This window comes from Canis lupus, chromosome 6 (assembly GCF_048164855.1).
Source record: "Canis lupus baileyi chromosome 6, mCanLup2.hap1, whole genome shotgun sequence".
NCBI classification, from domain to species: Eukaryota; Metazoa; Chordata; class Mammalia; order Carnivora; family Canidae; genus Canis; species Canis lupus.
Window position 1 is genome coordinate 49,768,957 of NC_132843.1, and position 27,589 is coordinate 49,796,545.

At 38.6% G+C, this 27,589-nt stretch overlaps 1 protein-coding gene across 8 annotated transcripts in view; it reads right to left on the reverse strand.

The window, feature by feature from the left end:
* Window positions 1-27,589, reverse strand: part of FMN2 (formin 2) — a 370,841-nt gene that overhangs the window by 308,685 nt on the left and 34,567 nt on the right. For 7 of the 8 annotated variants that reach the window (XR_012032920.1, XR_012032921.1, XM_072830426.1 and 4 more), the window contains exons 2-3: window positions 21,367-21,533; window positions 2,634-2,678 (exon numbers count right to left, since the gene is read on the reverse strand). Coding sequence is in view for 6 of the 8 variants with exons in the window: in XM_072830426.1 (XP_072686527.1) it covers window positions 2,634-2,678; window positions 21,367-21,533 (212 nt within the window). In the remaining 2 variants the exon portion in view is untranslated. The remainder of the gene's footprint in view (window positions 1-2,633; window positions 2,679-21,366; window positions 21,534-27,589) is intronic. The other variant, XM_072830427.1, reaches the window with a different exon arrangement.

Consider the following 27,589-nt stretch of genomic DNA (forward strand, 5'->3'; position numbering starts at 1 on the left):
CGCCCTGAGTTCCAATTTCTAAACATTCCTTCAGAAGCCTTCATAAATGGCTCTGGATACCATCCAACATCTAATGTTGTCTCCTCCGTCCCTGTCTCCTGGTGTGACTCTGCTCTGGTCATACTGACCACTCAAAGCTCAAAACTCTTCTACCATCACCCTCCTATTAAACAGTATGCTGCTACGTCTTTCCATTCTTTTGACAGTAAGCAAATAAATACAAGAGACTATCTGCATTTTTCATGGAAAAAATTCAATAAATATTGTGTAATTGGCCAGTAACCACACATAAAGACAGAAAAATCAATTCACACAACAGATTCACTTTTAAAATCTTACCTGAGTATAGACCAGGGGTCAGCAAACCACAGTCTGTCTACAGGCCAAATCTGGCCAATTGCCCATTTTTGAAAATAGTTTCATTAGGAAACACAGCCATTATTCATTACACATTGTCTGTGGCTGCTTTCATATAACAGCAGTTGTGACAAAGACTGTAAATATTTGCTGAAGCCTAAAATATGTTCTATCTGGTCGCCTTGGAATAACTCTTCTTTCAGGTACCCCAAAAAACAAAAAAAATAACCCTCTAACTATCTGTGTGGGTGATGTTTTCTCAATACACGTCACCTTCATTGTGCCACAGATTCATAATTCTCTACTTCTCCTGGCTCTTGATATAAGAAAGGTCACAGAAGCCACCACAGGATCCCTGGGTGGCTCAGTAGTTTAGCACCTGCCTTCTGCCCAGGGCGTGGTCCTGGAGTCCCAGGATAGAGTCCCATATCGGGCTCCCTACAGGGAGCCTGCTTCTCCCTCTGCCTGTGTCTCTGCCTCTCTCTCTCTCTCTCTCTATCTCTCTCTCTCTCTCTGTGTCTCATGAATAAATAAATAAAATCTTTAAAAAAAAAAAAAAAGAAAGATCACATGAAACAAACTTAATAACCAACAGAACTTATTAATATTCAGTGCATATCCAGGAAAAGAATACAAAAAGAAATCATGACAGAAAAGTTGGGCTAGGTCGCCCATTTTAATAAAAGTCCATCATACAAATTCAAAATGAATTCTGAGTCACTCAGCACAGTTTGCCAAGTAGATGATAAAAAGTACCAGTTGTAAAAGCCGAAATAGATATCTCTAATAGCTTAATACTCTCAACTGAGAAAAAAACAAATCATGAAGAAAGTATGACACTGCCTTAGAAAGTATGACTGCCAATAATGTATTTTTAGAAACTGATTTTTCTAAACTTCAATTAACTTTATGGTTGGAGACTACTTTAAAATCTACAATGTACTGGTGGTACTTCCTCTAAACTCAGAAAATTCTATGGAGAAGGAATAAACAATTAGTTACCCTTACCACTTTTATAACAACACTCTTGAATTCAGCCTAATTGGAGGTGGGGTGGGGGATTCACCTGTTTTATCTTCTTTTTCTTAAAAGTACTCTTTATACCCAATGTGGAGCTGTAACTCACAAACCTGAGATCAAGAGCCCCACTCTTTACCGCCTGAACCAGCCAGGAACCCCAATTTTTGTTGTTTAAGCCACCAAATCCGTGGTATTTGTTGTTGTTGTTTTAATTTCTCTTTACTTTTTTAAGTAACCTCTACTCCCACTGTGGGGCTTGAACTCATACCCCCTTTTATTCTTAAATAACCTTGTTTTACCTTCTTAAACAAAATAAACAAAAGCACATGTGTTAGAAATTTACTAAAATCACATATCAGATCAAAAAATTCAAATAATCTTAAAATATACATGCTTAAACTCAACTGTGTAAAACTTGGACACTGATTACCACAGGATCCAGTCATAGAACCATTCACTGAATAGTAACCAGGGACAGATCACTATACATTGTCAGGATAAAAAGAATGTAACAGAACACATTTTAAAATAATGGAGTCCAGAGAAATAACAGTGTTTAAAATATATAGTAAAGTCCTCTAATTCACACTGAATTGTATGACTACAAACATGGCAGACATAATTTAACACAACACATAATCAATCTCGTGGTAAAGAAAGGTTAGTGTGGCAATTTTTTTTAAAACCATACAAATGTACAGCTTGCAAAGAAAGAAATCAAGTAGGAACTTCTTGATACAAACCCGCTTATTATATTCTTTGTGAAATAAATCTATTTTATAACTAAAAATAAATTTAAATTTAAAAAATGTCTTTTGGAGAAAACAAATAATAATAAGCACATTTTTTCCTTGTTTATATTTATTGACTGGTCCCTTCAATTTTTTATTGAATTATCCAATCAAAATCAGACTTATTCCATGTGGTAGAGTTCTTTGAAAGAGGAGAAATGTTGTTTAGCAAACAAATCTCTGCCTTTTTGGCTTCTCTATCTTAGGAATGCGGAGTGAAACAGAGGTCCTTATTCTTTGGGGAGGTGTTACAGAAAGCCATTCATTCATGCCACATTATCTGTAAAGTATGCCAGACATTCACACACACAAACACTGAGAGCTAAAGCAGCAAATATGTAAGTTGTCTGCCAAGATATGAGTATAATACTTCTCAGAACAAAAGACAGCATGTAGTCAATATGAAGTGGTCATGAACACAGGACCAAGTGGGCATGCTGGCTTCCCTTCACAGTTTGTAGTTACCTCTCCATAGGTTCTCCTACTCTCTCCATCTCCATTTGACTTCATCTAAAAAGAGTGGAGAGGGCAGGTTGGGGGGAAAATATGGTAATTAGAGCAGTAAAATCATGAGTAGCAAATGGATTAAGAAAGAAGAATGACAATAAGCCCAGAAGCAGATATCCAACAGAGTCAATTCTCAAGCCAACTAATTTCTGAGCAAATCCATATTCCATCCCATTCTCTATCTGCTCTCCCTCCAGGTGTTTAAAGATTATTAAACAGGGGAGCACCAGTGTGGTTCAGTGGGTTGGGTGTCTGCCTTCAGCTCAGGTTATAACCCCAAGGAGCTGGGATTGATCCCACCATTGGCCTCCTTGCTCAGTTGGGGGCCACTCCCCCCAGTTCATGATCTCTCTCTCTCTCTCTTTTTCTCCCCCTCTGCTTCTCTCTCTCTCTCAAATAAATAAGTAGAATCTAAAAAAAAAAATTATTAAATACAGATTTTAGGCAAGATGGAGGAAGAGCAGGGGTCCTCCTTTCATCTGGTCTCCCAAATTTAGCCAGATAAATTTCAAACCATTGTGAAAAATCTATGAATTCAACCTAAGATATAAAGAAAGAATCACTGGGTGCTACAGGGAGAAAAGTGAATGCTTTTTACAAAGTAGGAGTCCAGAGAAGAGAAAGGGAGGGGATATATCAGAAGATATATGGCTGGGGGAGGGAGCCTTTGCAAGCCTGCTGCAGGAAACTAATACAGCTTTAGGGTGCACTATCAGGTGCACTATCAGGTCCTTTAGAAATCTGCTCATGAGACAGTATTCCCTGTCTGAAAAATGCTTAGTGGAGAAAGAGGGCAGAATCACAGGAGGGGCAGTGAGGTCTCAGTATTCCCAGTGGCACAGAAAGAACAGGGGCACCCAGGGGAAAGCTCAACCTGTGCCATAAACCGCAAAACACCATCCATCCCGGTCCCAATAAAGGACTGGAATGCAGCAATCTTCCAAGAGAGGCAGACTGGGTAGCACTAGAGCAGGTGAACATTCTCCAACCCACCACCCAGCAGCAGATAGAAGCAAGCTATGCTGCACTTCCTCCAGGAGAGGTAGAGCTCGTAACTACATAAGACTAGGAAACCTGGGACGCCTGGGTGGCTCAGCGGTTTAGCACCTGCCTTTGGCCCAGGGTGTGATCCTGGAGTCCCGGGATCGAGTCCCGCATTGGGCTCCCTGCGTGGAGCCTGCTTTTCCCTCGCCTGTGTCTCTGCCTCTCTGTGTGTGTGTGTGTCTCTCGTGAATAAATAAAATCTTTAAAAAAAAAAAAAAAAAGACTGGGAAACCTCTCACACCACCTGTTACCTTTCAAATTGTATGAGTCCTTGCCCCCATGACTGACCCCAGAGGGATCTGAGGCAGTGCAGACAAAGAAACCACAGGTAGCTACAGGCTGGAAGGTCTTGGCTTGGAGGCTGGAGATCTGGCTGCCACCATTTTTTTTTCTCCTTTCAACCTGCAGAAGCTCAGCCTCCAAGGAACAAAGACCTTACAGGGCAAAGAGCTTACACGGAGCCTGACCACCAGGCAAGGGACAGGGCATCTCCACCCTGGCCGAGACAACTGAAAATCAGTGCAACAGGCCCATCCCCCAGAAGACCAGCTGGAAAAACAAGCAAACAGCAAGTCTACTGATCAAATAGTACTGGAAACCTCCAGGACTGAGGGGAAATAGTATATAGAAATCGAGACTTTTTTCCTTAAGATTTATTTTTCAGGGTAAAAATTTCCCATATTCTATCGTTTTCATGTCTTAACTGCAATATTCTATCAAAACTTCATTTTTAAGTTTTTCCTTTTTGACTTTCATATTTTTTATAATTACATGTCATAGATAAATTCTTCATTTTTGGCTTCCTTTCAATGTATTCAATTTAATTTTTGTAGATACATTTAAGTTTTGGGGGTATTTTGGATTTTCTGTTTTGATTTGTTTCACATTTCTGGAATTTAGTACCTTCTAAACTATATACCAAAATAGATTCAGAACCAAGTGGTGCACCATGCTGGTCCACTCTGTGAGATTATATTCTATCTTCCTATCCAATCTGCCCCCTCTTTTTTCTTCATGTTTTTCTTTGTGTTGTTGTTGTTGTTGTCATCTCTCTATGTAAGTTTTGGTTCTTAACATAAATATAGAATTTACAAGCCTTCTAACGTACACACCAAAATACACTGAGAACCAGATGATCACCATCTTGGTCCAACCTCTGAGACTATATTCTCTCTCCACCACCTCTGCCTCCCCTCCATTTTTTCTTTTTCACTATCATTGTCTGTTTTTCCCCCTTTTATTTCTGGCCCCTGAACACTTTGGTATTGTCTAGAATGTATTTTACTTCGGTTGTGCTTGATATTTTTGACACTGCTGACTCATACAGCTATGAGGACAAAATAACTAGAAGGAAGAATCTCGACAAAAGAAATATCCAGAAGTAATACTCTCTGCCACAGATCTAATGGATATGGCTTTAAGTAAGATGTCAGAGATACAATTCAGGATTAAAATTTAAAAATTACTGGTGGCTCTTGAAAAAAGCATAGAAGACTCTGGAGAGTCTCTTTCTGCAGAATGCAGATCTAATCAGAGCAAAATACAAATACTTTAATTAAGATACAGTCTAAACTGGATGTTCTAACAGCTAGGGTTAATGAGGCAGAATAAGGAGTGAGTGACATAGAAGACAAGTTGATGGAAAGGAAGAAAGCTGAGGAAGAGAAAAACGACTAAAAGCCCATGAAGAGAGACTTTGGGCAGTAAGAGATAGTTTGAAAAAGAATAATATTCATCTTATTGGGATTCCAGAGGACATGCAGACAGAGGAAAGACCAGAAAGTATGATTAAACTAATCATAGCTGAGAATTTACCTAATCTGGAAAGGCAATAGGCATACATATCCAAGAGACAGAGAAGACCTCCCTAACATAAAGAAAAAAAAAACAACACCTCGAAATATAATAGTGAATTTTGCAAATTTCAGAGATAAAAGGAAAATCCTAAAAGCAGCCCAAAACAAGAGATTGCTAACTTATATGGGGAGAGATATCAGATTAACAGCAGACCTTTCGACAGAGACCTGGCAGGCCAGAAAGGACTGGCATGATATATTAAGGGTACTCAACAAGAAAAATATGCAGCAAAGATATTTATCCAGGGGATCCCTGGGTGGCTCAACGGTTTGACGCCTGCCTTTGGCCCAGGGCACAATCCTGGAGTCCCGGGATCAAGTCCCACATCGGGCTCTCAGCATGGAGCCTGCTTCTCCCTCCTCCTATGTCTCTGTCTCTCTATCATGAATAAATAAATTTTTAAAAATTTATTTTAAAAAATATACTTTATCCAGCAAGGCTGTCATTCAGAATAGAAGGAGAGATAAAGAGCTTCCAGGATAGAAAGAAACTGAAAGAATATGTGACCACCAAATCAACTCTGCAAGAAATACTAAGGGAGACCCTGTAAATGAAGAGGGGGCCCAAAGAAAATCTGCAGAAACAGGCTGTATAGGTAACAGTATGACAATAAATTCATATCTTCGAATAGTTACTCTGAACATGAATAGGCTAAATGGTCCACTCAAAAACCATAGGATATCAGACTGGATAAAAAAGCAAGACCCATCTATATGCAATCTACAAGAGACTCATTTAAGACCTAAATAAACCTTCAGATGTAAAATGAGTGGTGTGGAGAAACATTAGCATGAAAAAGGGCTTCAAAGGAAAGCTGGGGTAGCAATGCTCATATCAGAAAAATTAGATGTTAAGCAAAACACTATAATAAGAGATGAAGAGGGACACCATATCATACTCAAAAGGTCCACCCAGCAAGAATACTTAACAATTATGAATATTTATGCCCCTAATGTGGGAGCAGCCAATTATTTCAATCAATTAATAACCAAAGTAAACAAATACAGATAATAATATATTAATAGTAGGAGACTTCAACACTCCACTCTCAGCAATAGACAGATTTTCTAAGAAGATCACCAAAAAACAAGGACTTTGAATAACACACTGAACCAAATGGATTTCACAGATATATACAGAACTTCCCATCCTAATGCAACAGAATACACACTCTTCTCAAGTGTACATGGAACTTCCTCCAGAAGAGACCACATACTGGGTCACAAATCAGGTCTCAACCAATACCAAAAGATTGGCATTATTCCCTGCATATTTTCAGACCACACTGCTTTGAAACAAGAATTCAATCACAAGAAGTAATTTGGATGAAACTCAAATACTTGAAGGTTAAAAAACATACTACTAAAGATGAACGGGTCAACAAAGAAATTAGAGAAGGATTAAAAAGATTCATGGAAACTAAAGAAAATGAAGACACAGCTGTTCAAAATCTTTAGGCTACAGCAAATGTTGTCCTAAAAGGGAAACACATCTCAATACAAGCCTCCCTCAAAAAAAAAAAAGCAAATATCTCAAATATACAAGCTAAATTTACACATAAAGGAGATGGAGAAAGAACACTAAAGCCTAAACCAAGCAAGAGAAGAGAAATAATAAAGATTACAGCAGAACTCAATGAAATGGAGACCAGAAGAACTGTAGAACACATCAATAAAACCAGGAATTGGTTCTATGAAAAAATTAATAAGATAGATAAACCCCTAGCCAAACTTATTAAAAAGAAAAGAGACAAAACTCAAATTAATGAAATCATGAATGAAAGAGGAAAGATCACAACCAGTACCAAGGATATAAAAACAATTTTTAAAATGTATTATGAGCAACCATATCCCAAAAAATTAGGCAATCTGGAAGAAATGGATGCATTCCTTGAAATCTACAAATTACCAAAAATGAAACAGGAAGACATAGAAAATCTGAACAGACCCATAACCAGTGAGGAAAACGAAGCAGTCATCAAAAACCTCCCAAGAAACAAAAGTCCAGGGCCAGATGGCTTCCCAGCAGAATTCTACCAAACATTTAAAGAAGAAACAATACCTATTCTACTAAAGCTGCTTCAAAGGATAGAAATGGAAGGAATAGTTCCAAACTCATTCTATGAGGTCAGCATACCTTGATCCCAAAACCAGACAGACACCACTAAAAAGGAAAAGTATAGACCAATATCCCTGTGAACATGGATGCAAACATTCTCACCAGATACTAGTGAATAATATCCAAAAATACATTAAGAGGATTATTCATCACAACCAAGTGGGATTTATCCCTGGGATGCAAGGGTGGTTCAACATTTGTAAAACAATCAACGTGATAGGTCACATCAATAAAAGAAGAGACAAGAACCATATTATCCTCTCAAAGATACAGAGAAAGCATTTGACAAAATACAGCATCCATTCTTCATTAAAACCCTTCTAAGTGTAGGGATAGGAGGAACATTCTACATATCTTAAAAGCCATTTATGGAAACCCGACAATGAATATGATTTTCAATGGGGAAAAATGGAGAGCCTTTCCCCTAAGATCAGGAACATGACAGGTGTCTACTCTCACCACTGTTATTCAACATAGTACTAGAATAGGCCTAGCCTCAGCAATCAGACAACAAAAGAAATAAAAGGCATTCGAATTGGCAAAGAAGAAGTCAAACTCTTCCTCTTCTCAGATGACATGATACTGTATATAGAAGACCCAAAAGAAGGGGACCTGGGTGGCTCACTGGCTGAGTGTTTGCGTTTGGCTCACGTCATGATCCTGGGTTCCAGGGATTGAGTCCTGAATCGGGCTCCCCACAGAAAGCCTGCTTCTCCCTCTGCCTATGTTTCTTCCTCTCTCTGTGTCTCTCATGAATGAATAAACAAAATCTTGAAGAAAAAAAAAAAAAAGGAAAAAGAAGAAGACCCAAAAGACTCCACCCCCAAATTGCTAGAACTCATACAGGAATTTAACAACATGGTAGGATACAGAATCAATGCAAAGAAATTTGTATTTCTATACACTAACAATGAGATTGAAGAAAGAGAAATTTTTTTTTTAAATTAATGATAGTCACAGAGAGAGAGAGAGAGGCAGAGACACAGGGAGAGGGAGAAGCAGGCTCCACGCACCGGGAGCCCGACGTGGGACTCGATTCTGGGTCTCCAGGATCACACCCTGGGCCAAAGGCAGGCGCTAAACCGCTGCGCCACCCAGGGATCCCGAAGAAAGAGAAATTAAGGAATCAATGCCATTTACAATTATGCCCAAAACCATAAGATACCTAGGAGGTAAAGGATCTATACTCTAAAAACTACAGAACACTTATGAAAGACATTGTGGAAGACACAAAAAGATGGAAAAAACATTCCACGCACATGGATTGGAAGAATAAATATTGTGAAAATGTCTATGCTACCCAAGGCAATCTACACATTCAATCCCTATCAAAATACCATCAACGTTTTTCACAGAACTGGAACAAATAATCCTAAGATTTGTATGGAACCAGAAAAGATCCCAAATAGCCAGAAGAATGTGGAAAAAGAAAACCAAAGCTGGGGGGATCACAATGCCTGACTTCAAGCTACACTATAAAGCTGTGATTATCAAGACAGTATGGTACTGTCACAAAAACAGACACATAGATCATTGGCACAGAATAGAGAATCCAGAAATGGACCCTCAACTCTATGGTCAACCCATCTTTGACAAAGCAGGAAAGAATCTCCAGTGAAAACTGACAGTCTCTTCAATAAATGGTGTCAGGAAAATTGAACAGCCACACGCAGATAACTGAAATTGGACCATTTTCTTACCATACACAAAGATAAATTCAAAACGGTTGAAAGTTCTAAATGTGAGACAAGAATCCATCAAAATCCTAGAGGAGAACACAGGCAACAACCTTTTTGATCCTGTCCACAGCTACTTCTTGCAAGACACATCTATGAGGGTAAGGGAAACAAAAGCAAAAATGAACTATTGGGACTTCATCAAGATAAAAAGCTTCTGCACACCAAAGGAAACAGTCAACAAAACTAAAAGACAACCGACAGAATGGGAGAAGATATTTGCAAATGATATACCATCACATAAAGGGCTAGTATCCAAGATGTATAAAGAACTTATCAAACTCAACACCCAAGAAACAAACAATCCAGTCATGAAATAGGCAGAAGACATGAATGGATATTTCTCCAAAGAAAAGATACACATGGCCTACAGGCACATGGAAAAATGCTCCTTGTCACTTGCCATCAGGAAAATACAAATCAAAACCACCATGAGATACCACCTTACACCAGTGAGAATGGCTAAAATTAACAACACAGGAAACAACAAATGTGGGAGAGGATGTGGAGAAAGGGGAACCCTCTGGCACTGTTGGTGGGAATGCAAGCTGGTACAGCCACTCTGGAAAACAGTGTGGAGGTTCCTCAAGACGTTAAAAATAGAGCTACCTATGACCCAGCAATTGCACTCCCGGGTATTTACCCCAAAGATACAGATGTAGTGAAATGATGGGACACTTGCACCCCAATGTTCATAGCAGCAATGTCCACAATAGCCAAACTGTGGAAGGAGCCATGATGTCTTTCAATAGATGAATGGAGAAAGAAGATGTGGTATATATACACAATGGAATAGTATTCAGCCATCAGAAAGGATTTATACTTACCATTTCCATCGATGTGGATGGAACTGGAGGTTATTATGGTGAGTGAAATAAGGCAGTTATCACATGGTTTCAGTCATATGTGGAATATAAGAAATAGTCAAAGTGTCCATCAGAGAAAGGGGGGAAACTGAGTGGGGAACAATTAGAGAGGAAGACAAACCATGAGACTCCTAACTCTAGGAAACAAACAAAGGATTGCAGAGGTGGAGGCGGGTAGGGGGTGGGGTAACCGGGTGATGAGCATTAAGGAGGGCACATGGTGAGATCAGCACTGGGTGTTATATGTTGGCAACTGAATTTAAATAAAATATATAAAAAAGGATTATTATACATATATAACTTTTGTCCATTCAAGATAATTCATTAAAGCATAAGGCTTTTCTTACAGCCCTCTTCATGAAATCAAGGTATTTTTATTGAAGGGCTATACCAGGTTCTATGATAGGAACTTGAAAGAGAATGATTAAAAATAAAAATTGGTAATATTTACTGGGTACTGATTATGTGCCAGGAATTGTGCTATGCTTTATCAATCTTATTTAATATTCAAAGTAACTCCAAAGGTAGGCACCATTATTGCACATGAAAAACTTGAATCTACAACCGTCAGGGCAGCCTGGGTGGCTCAGCGGTTGAGCGCTGCCTTCAGTCCAGGGCGTGATCCCAGAGACCCGGGATTGAGTCCTGCATCAGGCTCCTTGCATGGAGCCTGCTTCTCCCTCTGCCTGTGTCTCTGCCTCTCTCCCTCTCTCTCTCTCTTTCTCTCTCTCTGAATAAATAAATAAAATCTTAAAAAATAACAATAATCTACGACCTTCAGTAAATATCCTAACCTCTTAAGTGGAGTAGATGTAATCCAATCTAGGACTAGGGCCTGCTCTTAACCACTCTGGGGAAACCTGATGCCTATGTTTACTATAGATCTATAGACATAGAGACAAAGCATTGCCCTGATCAAAGGGACACCTTTACATAAAATAAGTTGCATTGGGGCATTACATCAAATTATAACACATCTATTAAGAGAGAAAATTCAGACTTAGATGGTTAAAGAAGGTATCTCAGAGGGATCTCTGAACATCATTCTATTTAAAAAAATAAAAAGTAGAACTTAACTGGATAATAATAGTTGGGGAAGAGAAGCAGTAGTACTCACAGAGCTCCAGAGGTGAGAGAACATATAGACAATTGTGAAACTGATAGCACTTCAGCATCATAAAAGACAAAATTTGGAGGAACAGAAAGGAAGTGCGTCGTGAGCTAGAAAAACATGGAAGAGGTGAAGGCTAGAGGCAAATCACGGAAGTCCAAGGAACTGGCACTTCATTCTGATAGAGAAACCACTAAGGGCTTTATGCAGGATATACATTGCAGTGTTTCTCAACTATTGGCATTTTGTACTGGGAAATCCCTCGTTGAGGAGGGAAGATGCCAGCTGCAGCCCTCCCCCACTGTGGCAACCATAAATGTCTTCAGACATTGCCATATACATCTGGAAAGGAACATGGCTCCAACAATGAATTCCTAGGAAAGCATAAGGAGACCAGACTGGAGACCAGTAATGGGCAGATCCAAGAAGATAATTAAAAAGGTTGATGTGATAAATCAAGCAAGTAAGAACTGAACTAAAAGTTCAGTGAAACATGGCCTTGTAATATAGCCCTCCATAATCATCTAGAGAATATTCCTTGTTCATTCTGTGCAAAATCCTCTGCATCTTTGAAATCCATATCAAGCAGTAGTGTCATCATTCGCTCTTAATGCAAAAACTGACTAAACTCCACAGGGACTTCTACTCCTGGAGGACTATACGGCCTGGTCCTGTGATTGCACCTCAATACCTACTCCTCCACAATTCGGTGAGACACTGAATCCAAACCAATACCATCATAGCCTCAATTCCAATGACAATGCACATTGCCTTCCACAGACTGGACTTTGGAATCAATAGAACAGCTTCACCTCTGAATTCTTAAATCCCAGTATCTTCTGGCCTCTCATGAATCCCCTCCCAGTACACACCTATTCTTCACTGTCCTTAAGAATTTTAATCTTAATTACACTCTGTCTTAATTTACTACATCTGCTTATCTTTTAAGCAACAATGTTGATGCTAGTAACATCAGCTCCTTCACCCTCTGGGAATTGCCAACCATCATGTCCCAAATAACCACACATTCTAGATGTCCACGAATTATTATCTTCCCTAAAACTTATTCCTTTATTAATATTCCGCCTCTTTGTGGAGTATCATCATCCATCCAGAGGTGCCAATCAGAAACCAAAGAAATCATCTACTCCTTTACTTCCCAATACCTAATCAAATGACAAGCCCTGTCAATTCTAAATTCTAAATATTCTCCATAGCTGTATCCTTCCATCTGCACTGCCTGTTTGAGTTTAGGCATTTTTACTGATCACCCAGACACTAAATTTTACATTTCTTCATTCTCCACTCTGCCATCAGAATGATTTTTTTATAAATGCCAATCTGTTTATATAGCTTAACTACTAAAAAATTATTTACAAATATCCCCAAGGAGCGCTTGCTTCAGCAGCACATATACTAAAAATATCTCCAAAGTGACATAAATATCCTTGTTTTTATGTTTGTCCTCCTCCCACCTATCATTCTCCCAATTTATACTCCAGAATAATTACAAACTGTAGTCACCTACATCTGTATACCTCACACATAGACTTCTCCGTATCTGGCTGATCCCCGCAGCCAATTCCAAGTACTCTTGAGTCTCATCCCAAAAGTTATCTCCTGAGGTACCAAAGAGACACATTAATCCTCTCCTTTGCTCCCCCCGCTATACATTTCTCCACTAAACTCCAAATTTGATTATGATTTGTGGTAACAGTTAACATACATTGAACACTAACTGCATGCCCCATAAAGTGCAAAATGCTTTACTTGTATTCATACCTTCTTCTTATTTAGAAATTTACTACATCACTGCTCATTTTACGGAAGAAACAAACTTTGAGACACTAAGCCATTTACCTAAGTTAACACAGTAAGTGGGAAATCCAGCACTCAAATCCAGGACAGTCTGACTACAGAACCCTCTTCAATCACTATAGTCTAATAATTTCTTTGCATATATTATTTTTCTAAAGTGGCTATAAATCAGTTGAGAATAAAAGCTTTTCTTTCTTTTTTTCTTTTTTTCTTTTTTTTTTTTTTTTTTTCATTTATCTGTCCCCAGTAGGGGCAGGGCAAGAGAAAAGAGAGGAGCTGAAAAAAAACAAATAGAAATCATAATTACATATCAAGAACCTGATCTAAATTAGAAGAGGAAGCTAGTAGGTATCTTAGTCCATTCAGGCTGCTATAACAAAATATCACAGTTTGGGTGGCTTATAAACAGAATTTATTAGCAGAATTTATTTCTCACAGTTCTGGAGCTTGGAAGTGCAAGATCAAGGAACCAACATGATCTCTTTATCTGGTGAGAGCCTTCTTGTCAGTTCATTGCTGGTACCTTCTCACCATACCCTGACATGGTAGGAGAGACAGCTGTATGGAATCCCCCATTCATGAGGACTCCACCCTCATGATCCAGTCAACCTCCCAAAGTCCTCACCTTCAAACAACATCACTTTGGACCTAAGGATTCCAATCTATGAATTTTGGACACAAATATTTCAGACAACAGCAGTAGTCTTCAAGAAAAATTGACAGAACTCCACTAAATGGTAAGAATGAGGTACAAACTCAAAGATTTGAGAATATAGAGGAAAAAAGAAAGAAAGGTATAGGTTTCTTCTCCCAAAATAAAATAAAAGGCAATCAAAAACTTTGTTGTACTAGATGAGGGCTCCCTGTATAAAAAAGGGATAAATCCAATGTAAACTGAACTACACTGAACTAAATATCACTTTTAAGCAAGTGATTGTTTCTTAAAATAACAGAATCCATTGGAACTTAACCCCAGGAACATCCCTGTTTGAGGGATCTGGGGGCTGTGATATTGAGGTATTAAGAAACAAATGAAATTAGAGCACAATATTGGCTCCGCAGGGCAATAGTCGTAATGTGCCCATAGGTTTTCAACTCTTAAACTAAAATTAAAAATTAAGGGACTCCTGGGTGGCTCAATGGTTGAGCATCTGCCTTTGGTTCAGGGTGTGATCCAGGGTCTGGGGATCGAGTCCCACTCTAGGCTCCCTGTGAAGAGCCTGCTTCTCCCTCTGCCTTTGTCTCTGCCTCTCCTTCATGAACAAATAAAATCTTTTTTAAAAATAAAAATAAATTAAATTAAAACTTAACCTTAAAAATATACTTTAGGATCAATGTGCTCTTGGTTTAAGCTAGAACAGTTGAGGTTTAAACTAGGTAGAAGGGAAGGCAACAGTCTAATTGTATGAGGTGGGTGGGACTGCAGCAGACATTATCTGAATTGATGAGACAACAGCAAAATAACCTGAAGCATATTAGTTAAGGTTAAAGGGAGAATTATTATAGGGAAGTTAGAAGAGTATTAACTATACTGAAGGAATGGGGAGGGGAAGTGTTGAGAAATACCTAAATCCTAATCTGTGACAGCCCAAAGGCAATAGCAATGTTGCTAACCAAAATGAATCAGCAAACTTAAAAATATCAAAGTCAAAACCAGAAAAACAAGAATAAGGAGAACCAGGCTGGGATAGGACTGGAGTGGAGGGGCCAGGTGAGGAGCAGAGTTGCTTTTTAAGAGGCAAATGTAGTATCTTAGACATCCCTTAAGTCCTTAAAATTAAACAAACAAAAACTAGAATAAAACTGAGAGAAAGGATTATAGTTTCCAACCTATTGTTGTCACCCCACTTCTCATGAGTTTAGGCAATGATTACCTGAGTATGGAATAGATGTAAAATGTGCCTACAAAATGAATCAGTAAATGAAATCTATTTACTACTGACTCCTATGTTAAGATTAGATAAGTCTGCAAGGAAAAGAAATGTTCAGCTAAAATAATTTAAAAAGCTGGTTGGAAAATTAAGTACAATTTTAATATCACAGGTAAAAACTTCCTGAGAGTTAATACTCTACACAATGTTTCAAGAGTAGGGATAGCCCGAGTAGCTCAGCAGTTTAGCACCACCTTCAGCCCGGGGCCTGATCCTGGAGACCCGGGATCTAGTCCTACGTCGGGCTCCTGCATGGAGCCTACTTCTTCCTCTGCCTGTGCCTCTGCCTCTTTCTCTGTCTCTCATGAATAAATAAATAAAATTTAAAAAAAAAAAAAAAAACAATGTTTCAAGAATAAAAGTAGAACAGTGATATATACATGTGTTGTATGATCATATGATCGTGTGAGTGTGTGTGTGTATGTGCTCTTAGAGCTGAAAGATGTGTCATGGCTCTTTTTGATTCTCAGTAAAGGATGCGTGTGGGCTTCACTACATAGCGTCCAAGTGTTCTTCCTACTCTGGAAAAAAGTTGGATTCAAATACAAATGCTCATTTCTATTCACTTAAGTCTTCATTCTGGCTACTGGTGACAGTGAGCAGAGTACATTCCATTAGTTTTCTGGTCAAGACCACTATTGGTTTTGATTAATGAATTAGTTTTCCAACAGGTTCAGGATCAGGTTTCCTTTATTCCTTTTAGCCTAGACTTTTATGTCTTCTTCTCGTTAATTCTGGCCCTGCTAATATACTCATCTAAACTTATGTCTATTTATATATATAGCAAGAAACTCCCATCCATCTGGTAAGCATAGGGACCACTGCATATTTAGTAAAATTAGCAAATCTGCCAACCCCAAAAAAGCCCAGCATCCAAAAATGTTCTACTAGAAAGACATTTAAAATCAGTTCTAGGGGTGCCCGGGTGGCTCAGTCAGTTGAGCAGGCCACCCTGAGTCTCTGCACAGGTTGTGATCTCGGGGTTATAATAGTGCCCCGAAAAAAACAAACAAAAAAAATAATAATAATAGTGCCCCGAGTGGCTCTACACTCAGCACAGAGTCTGCTTGAGACTGTCTCTCCCCTTTCCCCTCCCCCATGCTCTCCCTTTCTCACTCTCTCAGGAAATAAATCTAGATAGATAGATAGATAGATAGATAGATAGATAGATAGATAGAATGAATCAGTTCTAAAGGATTAAGTAGGTATAATCATCTACTCCAGCCAAAATCTTTGGGCTTGATTTTTCATGTTATAAAGAGATATTGTGATATCTAACACAGTGATGACTGAAGAAACCCTAGAAGAGCTTGTTAATGGATAATCAACAATTATGTGAAATAACTGTAATTTGCTGGACAACAGCCACTGATGAATATGACCCAGAAAAACCAATATGAATAAAAGTATTCAAAAGAAGGGGTGCTTGTGTAGCTCAGTCAGTTAAGTGTCCAACTTCGGTTCAGATCATGATCTCAGGGTCCTGGGATTGAGCACAGATCGGGATCCTGGATCATTGGAGAGTCTGCTTGTCCCTCTCTCTCTGCCCCTCCTCCCACCCATGCTCTACCTCTCTCTCTCTCAAATAAGTAAATAAAAGTCTTTAAAAAAAAAAAAGTATTCAAGAGAAAATGAATCTTAAGGGACCATAAACTGGACCTACTCTTGCAAAATAATCTCCATCTCACACCTAACAGACAATGAGCATGGGCCTGTGGTCAGCCACAGGGTGAGGACTAGCATATCTTATTCACAGGTAGCAGGGCAGTGACCCAAAAATGCAAATTAAAGTTGAGTCTTGAATAACTCAGGTTTGGACTATGTGGGTTCACTTATATGTGGATTTTTTATAGTATAGTAAATGTATTTTCCTTCCTTATGATTTTCTTAACATTTTCTTTTCTCTACCTTACTTTGTTGTAAGAATACAATATGCAATACATATATAAAATGTGTTAATCGACTGTTGGTGCTATTGGTAAGGCTTCCAATCAACAGTAGGTCATTAGTAGTTAAATCTGGGAGAAGTCAAAAGTTATATGTGGATTTTTTACTGTGTAGGGGGTTGGCGACCCTAAACTTCATGTTGTTCAAGGGTCAACTGTGTGTCATAATAACAAAGGTTTTGCTATTTCTTAGGATTTATAGTAAACATTTTCAGGAGAGATATTTTTCCTCACACTTGAGAAATGACTAGAACAGACTTCAAAAAGAAAAAAGTCTTTCCTCATCACAAGAAATACCTTGAGTTACAACTAAACAATACAATCTACTAAGCAGTTTTATTAAGCGTGTGTTTTCTCTTATTAGAAATTATCTAGCTTTAAAAAAAAAAGAAAAAGATATGATCTAGCTTAGAATTCTGAGATATAAAACGAAAAGAAACAAACAAAGCAAGAGGCAAATGTGAGCATACTACCAGAGAATACGAAGTAAGGTGATAGCTTTTGGGTCCCCAGATTAGTAATGGAAATGGAAAAAGATAATGGACAATGTTATTATGCCCTTAAAGGAGTCCAATCTTTCTTTCTGTTATGAAGACATGGCAATGCAAAGAAAGGGCGACCAACCCTTCTGATGGCTGAAATGTCTTTGAGTATCATGGCCCTAATTTTGATTGGCTAATAAAGTCAACATCATTCCACAAGCAAAAATCAAAAGTTTATGTTTGTCAGCTTATATGCTCAGTATTAGTTTTCTAAATTAACAGAATTTTACTCAAGAAAAGTATATCCTTACAATATTTTCCTCCTAAAATGGACTTGTCCTTTCCATTTCAATAAATGTCACAACCAGCCACACCACTATTTAAAATCAAAAACCAAGAGGTTGTAGTTGACTTCCCAACTCACTAGAAGTCCCATCAGTTCTGCCTCCAGAATCTGTCCCACACCTAAGAACTCTTCTCTAACTCTCATCAGCATCCCACCTCAAGCTACTGCCACTGTCCCTCACTCCACTACTACAATCGCACACCTGGTGTTCCTGCTTCTACTTCCACCCTTCTATTCCATTACCCAAAGACCAGACTGAGTCATCCATGTAAAGTATGTTCTTTCCCTGCACAAAACCTTCCAAAATCTCCTACTTAAAAAAAAAAAAATTTCTTTCCATGGCTTTCAAGACTACATATTCCAGCCCCAGGTCCTTTCTGCCCTCCTCCTGTGAAACTTCAGCTACATAGGCACTCAAGCTGTGCCTTGATTAGGTCATGCCTATGCTCTCCCCAGGCCCTTTGTATTTGCCAAGTAACTTCATAGAATGACCTTCCTTCAGACCTCCCATCATGGATCCTTAGTGAGGCCTCCTCTACATTCACCCTATCATATTACTAGGGTTTATTTCCTTTATAGCATTTATTACAATCTGATGGAAATTCATGATCTATGCTCTTATTTGTTATTGATGTTTTGGTTTTTGGTTTTTATGTGTCTCTCCCCACTGTGATAAGGATATAAATCTCAGGAGAACAGAAAACTATTTCTCAAAAAAAAAAAAAAAAAATCTCATTTCTCTTCCTCACTAATGCAACACTGCCTACAGAATGTAGTTAGTATTTGTGAATGAATTAACATTATCACTCACAGCTCTTTGCCTTTTAGGGTTCTTGAAACTTCAACCAAGTTAAAAGATGAAGAGAAAATGTCAAGTCCTTCCATATTTTCTATAGCATTTCTAAAGCAAAATGTTAGGCCCCAAAAATGAATGACCTAACATGGAACTAAAATCAAAAGCGTTGAATGAAGAAGGCTAAGCGATAAACTGGATCAGTAAGACCCCTAAATCAAAACCCTTTGCTACTTTAGTTATGTGTATAAATGGAGAGAGGAGAAGGGGGAGTGGATCAAATGCTCTCTGAGAAGGGAACAAAGTTGGGGGTGGGAAGAATGCCAGTTATGAGTTTAGTCCCATATGGTGCTCTGTCTCAAAGGCAACTGTCCTCAAGAGAATTTCTGGTTAGAAATCCTCCCAACAGCAATTTTCTGGAAAGCAGCAGAGAGACTAATTATCAGAAACTTATCTCCATACAAATAAATGCATTCCTCCCCATTCCACCAATACTTCAGTCTACATAACTCCTTGTAATGCTACTTCTGAGTTTTGAAGAAAATCCTTAACTACGCGTACAGCAAATGCACAGTTCTGTGACTGAACTGCTGCTTAAGTATATGGAGTAACATTTCTTACTACAGGGCCTTTAATTTCATATTTGTTTTGTGTTTAGTTTGGCAGAGGGAGTAAAGATATACTACAGAGCCAGTAAAGAAAGGAGAAAATGCAAACCTATAAAGTTGGAGGAAACAAATTTCTCATTCTGATGAAATTATTTCCTACCATATTAAGGAATTTTATTTGTTGTTTGCTTTTCCCTCTTCATGCCACACCCGTCTTCCAAATAGTAAACGATGGAAGGAGTTACTACTCTAACACAAGAGGTGGGAGATAAGAAGCAGCCAGTTCAGTGATTTTTTAAAAAAAGAAGGTATACAATTACTCTATTCTTTTCATTTATTTCAATTTCACATTTTTTGAATGATAAAACTGTTTACCTCTAAACTTTAAGAGAAGAAAATGCAATCAACTTGGGAATAGTTTCAATCAAAAGGCAAGCTTTAAAAAAAAAAAAAAAAGGCAAGCTTTAGACATGCCTAGGGTCTTCCTTTGTCTATACCACATTGATTTTAATTCCAAATTGCAAATTGATATATTTTCTAGAATATAGCTCTACAACACTTTTAGCGCAACACAGTCCCCAGGTCTTGTGTCTATAATAACACATACATCTCTCTCTCTCACACACACACACACACACACACACACACAAGGAAAAACAAAAAAGGAAAAAATTTAAATTGTCCAGTTCTTCCCACAGAAGAGAAAGATCTACCTAGCAGTAATTAGCTATGTCATTTTAAAATACTTAAATAAATAAAAAGATCTTAAGCAACTTTCACAAGTCACTGAGGAAACTTCTTTCACATAGGAAGAAGTATCAAGAAGATCTCACAATATTTTCTATGATTAATTCTAATACTGAAGGGAGATCAAGGAAGAACATAGGTCATAATGTATGAAGAAGAGGAGGAAGAAATACAGGACACATAGACATATTATTATTTACTATTATACCTTAATCTCAGTTGGGACTCATCGTCTTTCAAAATTCACCAGTGTCTCATTCATTGGTCAACAGTACATATACTGAAGGCACAGAAGAAGGGTATAGTCAGAAGCAAAGAACAACTGCAACTAACCCATATGGTTGAGAACCCATTACTCTGCCTTATAAATACTGGGCTCCACACAAGTGAGCCAACTAGACCTTCAATTTTTATTGAGAAAATCATACAGAAGAATTCTTATATATCTGGGTTTTATTTTCTTTTTAAGATTTTATTTACTTATTCATGAGAGGCATATACAGAGAGAGAGAGAGAGAGAGAGAATGGCAGAGACAGAGGCAGAGGGAGAAGCAGGCTCCATGCAGGGAGCTCAACGTGGGACTCAATCCCAGGACTCCAGGATCAGGCCCTGGGCCGAAGGCAGGCACTAAACTGCTGAGCCACCCAGGGATCCCCTATATCTGGGTTTTAGATGCAGACTCAACACAACTACCAATATCACACATGTACCACATACCTGAGAAAGATTAGCAATAACCTGTCTTGAAAATGATAATCCAGCTGTGCTGATATTCATTAGGAATTATATGCCTTTTGGATTACTGCTCTGCAATAATCACTATTCTCTTGGTGAATGGGAGCTAGGGAAGAAGCAGACAGCGCTGCTTCATACCAATAGTTAATAACAGATGAGCTATGATCGCACTGAAATAGTGTTCTAGGTGTCCATGGAAACCAGAGGCCTACAGGGAACAAAGCTGTAGCCCTATGGTACTGCTTCTGAAGTAATGTCCACAACCAGCAAAGTCAGCAGTCCTGAATTATAGACACTTTAAAATCATCACTGATTAAAACAGGCTGGAAAACTGTCAAGAGTGTGGCCATCTGTTAAGAAAAGGAGGTTTGGCCAATATACTTAAGATTATTCAAGGAAAGCGTAGACACCGACATGCTTAGTGCTGAGTGGAGAGAATGGCTTGCATCACATGTTGGTTTTTAAATTATAGAGTGATTGGGCACACACTTCACAGTTGCTTTTTTTACTGCAATCTGCCTCACAGACAGAGAAGTAAATGTTCCTACTTACATCAAACGGAGCTGAACTTGATTGGGCATTTCGATCACAGGGTTCCCTGAAGCAGTCACTGAAAGGAAGTAGAAGGCCCATAGCAATAATCCGGGAGCAAAACTTCTCTGCTTCTTCTGGAGGCCCGTTCTCCTGCTGGCTGAACAACTTCTCCAACAGAGTTCGCCCTGCAGATGAAACAGTCATTAGGAAGGAACACTGGCAGGTCACCTAGCTCAGAACCATCCCAGAGGAGTGAGGCCTAGAAAACACAAGTGAGCATCACTGTTGCCAAGGCTACTCACATGCACCGACAGCAGCTTCCCAATCACAGAGAACTGCAGTCTGAGGCCTGGGATTCCACTTGGAAAAAGTCACATCTGGTTTGCTCTCCCATCTCCCAAAACATCTCCTGCCCCAAAAGAGGCCACATGATTGGCTGCACATTTTCCACCTGAAGAGTGCCCAACTTTTTGGATTTCATTGGTAACCCTCCTTCCTCTTTGTTTACACTGCTGATGGCTCTCTGAGGGAGCAGTTAGCAACCACCAAGTGAGCTAAGAAATATCAATAACTGACATTCACAGTCTCTGGCATGGCCATGGGGAGGGACAGGGAATGAGGGGACAGTAGGCAGACAAAGGCCCTTACCCCTGAGGAAAGAGTTAGCCAGCCAACACATCACCCTGAAGAAAGACGTACAGACTCAAAATTTTCTCACATGCTCCCCAGAACCATAGCTCTACACTAGGTGCAAACTTTAGTTTTTATTTCCATCAAAGAGACAAAAAAGATGCATGAGAAGAGGTCACTGGCAGAGGACCCCAAAGGGCCTGCATCAACCTAGTGCCATGGTTCTCAAACCTAGCTATACCTTAGATTCATCTGGGACAACACAACAACTGCAAGTTCCTAATCCATATCTGATACTACTCTCTCTCTAATTTATTATCCTTTAGAAATTGATTTAGCTGATTCTCCATTAGTCATTGGTATAAGAAAGGATCCGTTTCAGGGCCACAAGTGCCTCTCAGTTCTTGCCCAGCTCCTGCCCATCCTTCCAATTGGTGGATTCACTCTTCAAAGTTAGATTAAAATCACTTATCCAAAAAATCCTTCAATGACCCCCTCCCATACTTTTTTGAAACCCTTCTTAGTACTTTCTGTAATGATGCAGGTGCCTGGGTGGCTTAGTCAGTTAAGCATCTGCCTTCAGCTCAGGTCATGATCCCAGGATCCAGGGATCCAGCCCCACCTCAGGCTCTCTGCTCAGCAGGGAGCCTGCTTCTCCCTTGTCCTCTGCCCCTCCCTCACTCCTGGCTCTCTCTCTTTCTCTCAAATAAATGCTTAAAAAAAATAAAAACCTACACCTCGTACTAAAATAAACTCTCTGACAACCAGCATATATCCTGCAAATGTAGCCACTTGCACATAAGGAGTATCAATAAATAGTTTTAGGATTTCTAAATAAATACAATGCTATGACTCTGTGACAAATACTCTTATCATGGTCAAAACTAGATAGAAAATACATCTATACCAGAGATCAACAAACTTTTTCATTCCATAAAGGGTCAAACAGTAAATATTTTAGGATTGGAAGGTAATGGAAGGTCTATGTTGCACATTCTTCTTGATTTTTGTTCTGAATAGTTTTCAAAATGTAAAAAGCATGTTAAGCTTGTGATTGTGCAAAATGAGGTCCAAGTCTGTATTTCAGTTAGAACAACTAAATTTCAAATGTATAAATATCTATCAGGATACTAGTCATACAATTTTCCTGGCGCTTCATTTTATTCTTTAAATTAATTAATTAACATATAGTATATTATTAGTTTCAGAGGAGGAATTCAGTGAGTCATCAGTCTCATACTAACACCCAGTGCTCACTGTATCACATGCCCTCCTTAATGTTCATCACCCAGGGACCCCATCTCCCCCAACCCTCCTTTCATCCAGTGACCCTCAGTTTATTTCCTATGACTAAGAGTCTATTATATGGTTTGACTCCCTCTCTGATTTTGTCTTGTTTTATTTTTCCCTCCCTTCCTCTATGATTGTTTTGTTTCTTAAATTCTACATGAGTGAGAATATAAAATTGTCTTTCTCTGATTGACTTATTTTGCTAGCAAATACCCGCTAGTTCCATCCAAATCATTGCAAATAGCAGTATTTCTTTTTTTTTTATGCTGAGCAGTATTACATTTTGTGTGTGTGTGTGTGTGTGTGTGTGTGTGTGCATGTATACATCTTCTTTATCTATTCATGTGTTGATGGATATCTGGGCTCTTTCCATAGTTTGGCTATTGTGGACACTGCTGCTGTAAACATGGATTGCAGGTGCCATTTTGGATCACTACATTTGCATTTCTGGGATAAACACCTAGTAGTGCAATTGCTGGATCATAGGGTAACTCTATTTTCAACTTTTTGAGTAATTTCCCTACTGTTTTCCAGAGTGGCCGCAACATCTTGCACTCCCACCAGCAGTCTTAAGAGGTTGCCCTTTCTCCCAAACCTCGCCAACATGTTGATTCCTGACTTGTTAATTTTAGCCATTCTCACTGGTGTGAGGTTGTATCTCATTGTGGTTTTGATTTGTATTTCCCTGATGCTAAGTGATGTTGAGCACTTTTTCATATGTGTACTGGCCATTGGTATGTCTTCTTTGGAGAAATGTCTGTTTATGTCTTCAGCCTGATTCTTGATTGGATTATTTGTTATTTAGATGATGGATTTGATAACTTCTTTATAGATTTTGGATATTAGCCCTTTATCTGAGAAGACATTTGCAAATATCTTCTACCATTCTGTCAGTTGTCTTTTGGCTTTGACAACTGTTTCCTTTGCTGTACTTTTTATCTTGATAAAGTCCCAATAGTTCATTTTTGCTTTTGTTTCCCTTGCCTTTGGAGACCTTTCTAGCAAGAAGTTGCTATAGTCGAGGTCAAAGAGGTTGTTACCTATGTTTTCCTCTAGGATTTTGATGAATTTCTGTCTCACATTTAGGTCTTTCAACCATTTTGAGTTTATCTTTGTGTATGGGGTAAAGAATGGTCCCGTATCATTCTTCCACATACGGCTGTCCAATTTTCCCAACATTTGTTGAAGAGACTTTTTTTCCCCCTTAGACATTCTTTCCTGCTTTGTCCAAGATTAGTAGACCATAGAGTTGAGGGTCCATTTCTGGGTTCTCTATTCTGTTCCAATGATCTATGTGCCAGTTTTTGTGCCAGTACCATACTGTCTTGATGATTAGCTTTGTAATAGAGCTTGAAGTCCAGCATTGTGATGCCGCCAGCTTTGGTTTTCTCTTTCAACATTCCTTTGACTATTTGAGGTCTTTCCTGGTTCCATACATATTTTAGGATTATTTGTTCCAGCTGTGTGAAAAATGTTGATGGCATTTTGATAGGGATTGCACTGAATGCAAATTGCTCTAGGCAGCATAGATATTTTTAAAATATTTTTCTTCCAATCTGTGAGTGTGGGAATGTTTTCCCATTTCTTTAGGAATTCCTCAATTTTTTTCATGAGCGTCTTATAGTTTTCTGAGTACAGATCTTTTGCCTCTCTGCTTATATTTATTCCTAGGTATCATATAGATTTTGATGCAATTGTAAATGGAATCGATTTCTTAATTTCCCTTTCTTCAGTCTCATGGTTAGTGTGTAGAAATGCAACTGATTTCTGTGCATTGACTTTTTTTTTATTTTATTTATTCATGAGAAACACAGAGAAGACAGAAAGGCAGAGACACAGGCCGAGGGAGAAGTAGGCTCCCTGCAAGGAGCCCAATGCAGGACTCGATCCGGGATCCCAGGATCACGCCCGGGGCCAGAGGCAGATGACGCTCAACCGCTGAACCACCTGGGCATCCCTGCCTTGACTTTTATATCCTGCCACTGCTGAATACCTGTATGAGTTCTACCAATTTGGAGGTAGTCTTTTGGGTTTTCCACATGGAATATCATGTCATCTGCAAAGACTGAGAGTTTGATTTTTCTTTGCCAATTCAGATGCCTTTTATTTCATTTTGTTGTCTGACTGCTGAGGCTAGGACTTCTAATACTATGTTGAACGGTGAGAGTGGACATCCCTGTCATGTTCCTGACCTTCCTCTCTCAGTTTTTCCCCATTGAGAATATATCACTGCAGGCTTTTCATAGATGGCTTTTATGATGCTGAGGTATGTTCCCTCTATCCTTACACTGTGAAGACTTTTAATCAAGAACAAATGCTGTACTTTGTCAAATGCATTCTCTGCATCTATTGAGAGGATCATATGGTTCTTGTCCCTTCTTTTATTAAGGTAGTGTATCACATTGATTGATCTGTGAATGCTGAAGCACTCTTGTGGCCCAGGAATAAATCCCACTTGGTTGTGGTAAATAATCCTTTCAATGTACTGTTGGATCCTATTGGCTAGTATCTTATTGAGAATGTCTGCATCCATGTTCATCAGGGATATTGGTCTGTAATTCTCCTGTCTGCTGGAGTCTTCGTCTGGTTTTAGGATCAAGGTAATGTTGGTCTCACAGAACAAGTTTGAAGTTTCCCTTCCATTTCCATTTTTTGAAAAAAGCTTCAGAAGAATATGCATTAATTCTTCTTTAAATGTTTGGTGGAATTCCCCTGGGAAGCCATCTGGCCCTGGACTCTTGTTGAGAGATTCTTGATTACTGTTTCAATATTCTTGCTGGTTATAGGTCTGTTCAGGTTTTCTATTTCTTTCTGTTTCAGTTTTGGTAGCTTATATGTTTCTAGCAATGCACCCATTTCTTCCAGATTGCCTAATTTGTTGTCATATACTTGTTTATAACATGTTTTTATAATTTTTTGTATTTCCTTCATATTGGTTGTGATCTCTCCTCTTTCATTCATAATTTTATTTATTTGGGTCCTTCCTCTTTTCTTTTTGGTAAGTCTGGTTAGGGGCTTATCAATCTTATTAATTCTTTCAAGAACAAGCTCCTATTTTCATTGATCTGTTCTTTTGATTTCTATTTCATTGATTTCTGCTCTAATCTTTATTCATTCTCTTTCTTGCCATGTTTAGGCTTTATTTGCCATTCTTTCTTTCTCTAGCTCCTTTAAGTGTCAGGTTAGATTGTGCATTTGAGTATTGCTCAATATACTTCCCTCTTAGGACTGCCTTTGCTTCACCCCAATGATTTTGAACAATGTTCTCATTTTCATTTGCTTCCATGAATTTTTTAAATTTTTCTTTGATTTTCTGGCTGACCCATTCGTTCTTTAGTAGGATACTTTTTGACCTCCATGTATTTGAGTTCTTTCCAAATTTCCTCTTGTAATGAGTTCAAGCTTCAAATCACTGTGGTCTGAAAATATGCAAGGAATGATCCCAATCATTTGGTACCAGTTGGGATCTGCTTTGTGACCCAGTATGTGGTCTATTCAGGAGAATGTTCCATGTGCACTCGAGAAGAATGTGTATTCTGTTGCTTTAGGATAGAATGTTCTGAATATATCTGTGTCATTCAAAGCCCTTATTTCCCTGTTGATCTTCTGCTTAGATGATCTGTCCATTGCAGTGGGTGGGGTGTTAAAGTCCCCTGTTATTATTGTATTGTTATCAAAGTGGTACTTTAATTTTTTATTAATTGGTTTAAATAATTGGCTGTTCCCATGTTAGGGGCATAAATATTTACAATTGTTGGATCTTCTTGTTGGATAGATCCTTTAATTATGATATAGTGACCTTTCTTGTCTCTTATTACAGTCTTTGGTTTTAAATCTAATTTGTCTGATATAAGGAGTGCAACTGCAGCTTTCTTTTGATGTCATTTAGCATGATAAATGGTTTTACACCCCCTCACTTTCTATCTGGAAGTGTCTTTGGGTCTAAAGTGAGTCTCTTGCAGAGAGCATATCAACAGTCCTGCTTTTTTATCCAATCTGATACCCTGTGTCTTTTGAATGGGCATTTAACCCATTTACATTCAGAGTAACTACTGAAAGATATGAATTTAGTGCCATTGTATTACCTGTAAAGTCACTGTTTCTGTATATTGCCTCTGATCATTTCTGGTCTATATTATTTTGGGGATTTCTCTTTGTTTAAAGGATCCATTTTGATATATCTTACAGGGGCAGTTTTAGTGATCACAAATTGTTTTTTTTTTTAAGATTTTATTTATTTATTCATGAGAGACACAGAGAGAGAGGCAGAGACACAGGCAGATGGAGAAGCAGGCTCCCCACAAGGAGCCTGATGTGGGAC